At 41.9% G+C, this 5,370-nt stretch overlaps 1 protein-coding gene across 1 annotated transcript; it reads right to left on the reverse strand.

Annotated features, from left to right (window-relative positions):
* Positions 1-3,087: 3,087 nt before the first annotated feature.
* On the reverse strand, positions 3,088-5,370 carry LOC145799665 (uncharacterized). The gene is made up of 3 exons (XM_082889274.1): positions 4,209-5,370; positions 3,756-3,889; positions 3,088-3,669 (listed from the first exon to the last, which is right to left on the reverse strand). The coding sequence occupies exons 1-3, from the start codon at positions 5,368-5,370 to the stop codon at positions 3,088-3,090; spliced, it is 1,878 nt and encodes a 625-aa protein (XP_082745400.1).

Consider the following 5,370-nt stretch of genomic DNA (forward strand, 5'->3'; position numbering starts at 1 on the left):
CGGTCCCCAATGATTCTCTTTTGCGCGATATCGGCCAACTCAAGGTTCCTTTCCCTTCTTCTCCATCTGAGTTCGAGAAAGTAGGCGATGACAAAGATGCCGAGGCTAACAAAGGGGTTGAGGCCGATGTTGCTGTTGGAGCTAAGTCCCCTATTTTGAATGAGTAAGTCCTAGACTTAACTCAGGATGTAGGGGACGAGGCTTCAAAAACTGTCTCCCCTAAAGCAACTTCTGAAGCCAAGGTCACTCCAGCCAAAAGGAGTCTAGACAAGACCCTCTTTGAAATCGATGCCAAGATTGCAACTGAAAAGTCAGCACAACTGGCTTCTGTGGTTGTAACAACTCCACTTGCCGATGTTGAGCTATCTGACAAAAATGCTGAAGACCTAAATACTTAGGATGTTTACTTTTTCTATGTACTCCTTTGTTTGTAAGCTTCTGTGTTTGAACAGTTTCTACTTTTGGTCGATGTGCCTTTTTTGTCTGTATTTGAACAAGTTTTCTTTTTTTGAACCAGTTTGTTTCACTTTCTAAGTGTTGAACACTTATATCTGTCTTCATTTGTTTTGTATACTTGCAATATGTTAGCACTTCTCTTAAGTACAATTTTTCTATTTGGTCACTTCAGGTTAGAATACCCCGGCCAAACATCATCTCGTACTCGTATCGTCTCGGCTGCACCCTTAATTGGTCACCTTGGGCCAAATAACCTCGGAGTTCTCCTTTTACCGTGATCTCGGTCAAACCACATTTAAGAATATTCTATTCAAAAAAAATTTACAAGTGTTCTTTCTTCATTTGTATTCGCTGTCTTCTAGCAAGACTTCACCCTTCCGACCCTTTCAAGCCTGACAGCTTGGTTGGTTATCTCGGGTAATGAATACCTCGGATGCCCCTTGCCTTATTACCTCAGCTAACTACAACTTGTAACTTGCTCTAAAAATTTCAACAGGTGCCAAGCTCTCAAGCTTATTTATCATTCCTGCTCTCTGCCCCCTAATGTGAACCTAAGTTCCACTTAAGTTCACATTATGCATTTATGGTCTTTTCCCGAAGTCAGATTCAAACAAAGATTAGCCGAGGTTTTTGACCTTGGTTTCTTTGTCAATATAACAAAAGCAATCTTAGTTCTATTCTGCCGACACATTAAGCAAGTATGAATTTATTCAACTGAGTTCACCTCTGCCGATATGGCAAGTCTAAGTTATTTCAACTTAGTTCAACTCTATCATATGCAAGTATAATTCAACTCTGTCATATAATAAGTCTAAGTTATTCGTCACGTTTCATTAAGAAACATCGCCAACTTAGTTCAATTTTATTATATGCAAGTATAATTCAACTCTACCATATAATAAGTCTTAGTTATTCGTCACGTTTCATTTAGAAATATCAAAAACTTAGTTCAACTCTATTATATGCAAGTATAATTTAACTTTGCCATATAATAAGTCTAAGTTATTCGTCATGTTTCATTCAGAAACATTACCAACTTAGTTCAACTCTATTGTATGGAAAGTATAATTCAACTTTACCATAGATAAGTTTAAGTTATTTGTCATGTTTCATTCGGAAACATCGTTATAGGACTGGTCAGTCCTATCGCACAAATTCCAAGTTCATAAAAATCAAACTAGCATCTTATTATTACTTCGGCTAATAAACTTATGACATAAACTTCGAAAAACAAAAAATTAGTGATAAAAAAACTTCAAATTGCAAGTGTTCTAGGGTCTTGGCAACTCCTTGCCATCAGTGTCTTCAAGACGATATGCCCCATTGCCGGTAATCAAGATTTTTTTGGGTGAATATAAAAGATTTTTGGGTGAATACCGGCAACCGAGATGATTCTATATGGCCCCTCCCAGTTTGGGCCAAGCGTACCCTCCCTAGGATCATTCTTGTTACTGACAACTTTCCTCATGACGAGGTCCCCAACTTTGAACTCTCTTGGGTTGACCTTCTTGTTGTAAGCCCTATCAAGCTACTGCTGGTATACCCACAGCCGAATTGTTGTTGTCTTTCTTCTCTCCTCTAGCAGGTCCAGATCTCGGGCTAGGAGTACCTCGTTAACCTCGTTAATCCCATTCTTTACTCCCTGGGTTTTGATTCCAAGAATGCCGACTTCAAGTGGGATAACTGCTTCAATACCATAAGCCATGGCAAAAAGAGACTCCCCAGTTGATTTTCTCGGCGTAGTTCGATATGCCCATAGCACATTGGGCAACTCTTCCACCCACTTCCGTTTTGCTACTTTCAGCCTTTTCTTGACCCTATCCAAGATAGTCTTATTGGATGGATGCTTCTGCCTGACCATTGCTCTGAGGTAAACTTGGATTAGAGTAGTAGTTCTTGATTTTGTACTTTGCATAGAAGCTTTTGATTAGCTTATTATCAAACTGTGTACTGCTATCTGCTCTTATTGCCTTCGGGATCCCAAACCTAGTGATGATGTTCTTCCATATGAAGTTCTTCACATCAGTATTTCGAATCTTCACAAGGGGTTCAACCTCTACACATTTCGTGAAATAATCAGTTACAACCAGCAGAAACTTTCTCTGCCTAGTTGCTTGGGGAAGTTGTCTAACAAGATCCATGCCCCACTGGATGAATGGCCAAGGGATGGATACTAGGTTCAAATCTACTACTGGTTGATGTATCAAAGGTGCAAACCTTTGACACTTCTCGCATTTTCTGACATAGGATTCAACATCCTTCTGCATATAGGGCCACCAGTACCCTTAAGTGATGGCCCTATGGACAAGTGATCTGCCCCCACCATGGCTTCTACAAACTCCTTCGTGAATCTCATACAGAAAGTCCTCAACCTAGGAGGGATGTATACATCTGAAAAGGGATCCAGTGAAGGATCTCCTGTAGAGATGGCCATCTTCTGCTAGGTTGAACCTGGCCGACTTTAATCTAGTCTTGTGTGCCCCTTTTCGGTCATCTAGCAGCTTGCCATCCCTGAGGAACATCATTATTACATCCATTCAACTTGGACCCATCTCCACACACATTGCCTCATATTACACTAGCTAGGTTGGCCAAGGCATCGGCGTGGCTATTGTCATCTCGACTAACTTGCTATAGCTGGCAATCTTGGAACAAGGAAAGCAATCTGACAACCTCTTTAACATAGGCTATCATTCGTTCATCTCGGGTTGCATACTCGCATGTTGCTTGATTTATAATAAGTTGGGAGTCACAGAAGACCATTAACTCATCGGCCTCTATTGCTGCTGCCAACTTCAACCCTACAATCAGTGCCTTATACTCTACTTCATTGTTTGAGGCCTTGAATCCCAAATGAATAGACTGCTCTATCATTCGCCCATTTGGCGATACTAACACTACTCCTACCCTCATTCCTTGACGGTTTGAGCTTCCATCAACATATAGGTGGAAGGAATCACTGACGTAAATGTCGTAGGGCTTTGGTTTCTCTTTTTTCTTCTGTTTTGCTAGAGTGGAGTTCTCGGGCCCCTGCTCCCCTGGGCATCCCAAGTCACGGCTCATCGAAGTTCGATACAGGATGGCACCAGAGGTGGACTCGACCACAAAGTCGGCTAGAACCTGGCCCTTAATTGCTATTTGAGGCCTAAACTCCAAATCATATTGGCCTAACACTACTGCACATCTGGCTACCATGTCTATTAGATCTCCTTGCTGTAACAGGGACTTCAAAGGATGCTCAGTCAGCACCACAATCTTGTGGCTTGGAAATAGTGATTCAATTTTTTCGAAGCCATCACCAGGGCTAGTGTCAATTTTTCTAGGGTTAAGTACCTGGTCCCTGCACTTGCTAGGGTTTTACTCACATAATACACTGTCATTTGTTCTCCCTTTGCTTCTTTGATTACCATTGCACTTACTGCTTGCTCTGAAACTGCCAAGTATAAGAACAATTTTTCTCTAGGTATTGGGTTTGATTGAGCTGGAGAGGTTATCAAGTATTTTTTCAAGTCGAACAAGGCGACTTCGCACTCCTCTGTCCACAAGAAATCGGTGGCCTTTTTTAACAAATTAAAAAATTGTTTACACTTGTCAAAACTTTGACTTATAAATCTATTCAGGGCTGCGGCCTTTCCAGTCAACATCTGTACTTGTTTTGCTGATGTCGGGCTTTTTAAGTCAAGGATGGCTTTGATTTGATCTGGGCTTGCTTTAATACCCCTTTCGGTGACCAAGTATCCCAGAAAACTTACTAGACTTGACTCCAAATGCACATTTCGAAACATTGAGTCGAAGCCGATATGTTTTTAAAATATCAAAAACTGTCTTCAAGTCTGCCAAATGGTTTCGAAGTTCTTTGGTCTTCATGACCATGTTGTCAATATAGACCTCTACCGTCCTCCCAATCAGATGCCTGAACATCTTAGTAACCAATCTCTGGTAGGTTGCTCCTACATTCTTTAACCCGAAAGGCATCATTCTATAACAATAGAGTCCTTTCGGGGTGATGAATGTTGTCTTTTCCTCATCTAGGGCATACATTGCTATCTGGTGATAGCCTCTGTATGTGTCCGTGAAACTCATCCTTCCGTGCCCTGAAGTGGCATCTACTAACTGATCAATTTTGGGTAGTGGGAAACTGTCATTGGGGCAAGCTTTATTCAAGTTGGTGAAGTCAACACAAACTCTCCACTTGCCGTTCTTCTTTTTCACAACCACAGTGTTGGTTAGCCAAGTAGGGTAGTTCACCTGGCGAATGGCTTTGGCTTCCAGCAGTTTGTCCACTTCTTCCTCAACCGCCTCAACATGCATTAATGTCGGCCTCCTTGCTCGTTGGATAACAAGTTTGGTCGACTTGTCTACATTCAGCATATGGCATGTGACCTCGGGATCAATGCCTGGCATCTCATATGGTGTCCAGGAAAATACTTCTATGTTGGCCCGTAAGAAAGCCTCTAATTCTCTTTCCTCCTCCTCGGCCAAGCCTGAGCCGAGAAAGAAGAAGTGCTTTTCATCTCCTTTTTGGTCCAGAATTTTCTTCAAGGCTTCATCGCTCTTCTCGACTGGTTCTTTGCCGACATCATCAAGGACTTCCATGTCCTCATCCTCAATTTCCACTTTTTCTCCCTCTCGCACGTTACAATTGGATTTCATTGCTGCCATAGAGCGATTTTTTGATTGCACTTGATCCCCTCTGACTTCCTCAATCCCCTGTTCAGTTGGAAATCGTAACAACTGGTGTAGTGTTGAGGGAACAGTCCTCATTGCCTGCATCCACAGTCTTCCCAATATAGCATTGTAAGGGAAGGGGGTATCAATTACCATAAATTCTATGCTAACATTCCTGGTGCCTGCCTGCACCTCCAAATTTATTGCTTCTAGAGGCCATGTTAGCGTTCCATTGAACCTGACCAT

Source organism: Camellia sinensis, chromosome 9, assembly GCF_055761805.1.
Source record: "Camellia sinensis isolate YWXY chromosome 9, ASM5576180v1, whole genome shotgun sequence".
In the NCBI taxonomy this organism is placed as follows: Eukaryota; Viridiplantae; Streptophyta; class Magnoliopsida; order Ericales; family Theaceae; genus Camellia; species Camellia sinensis.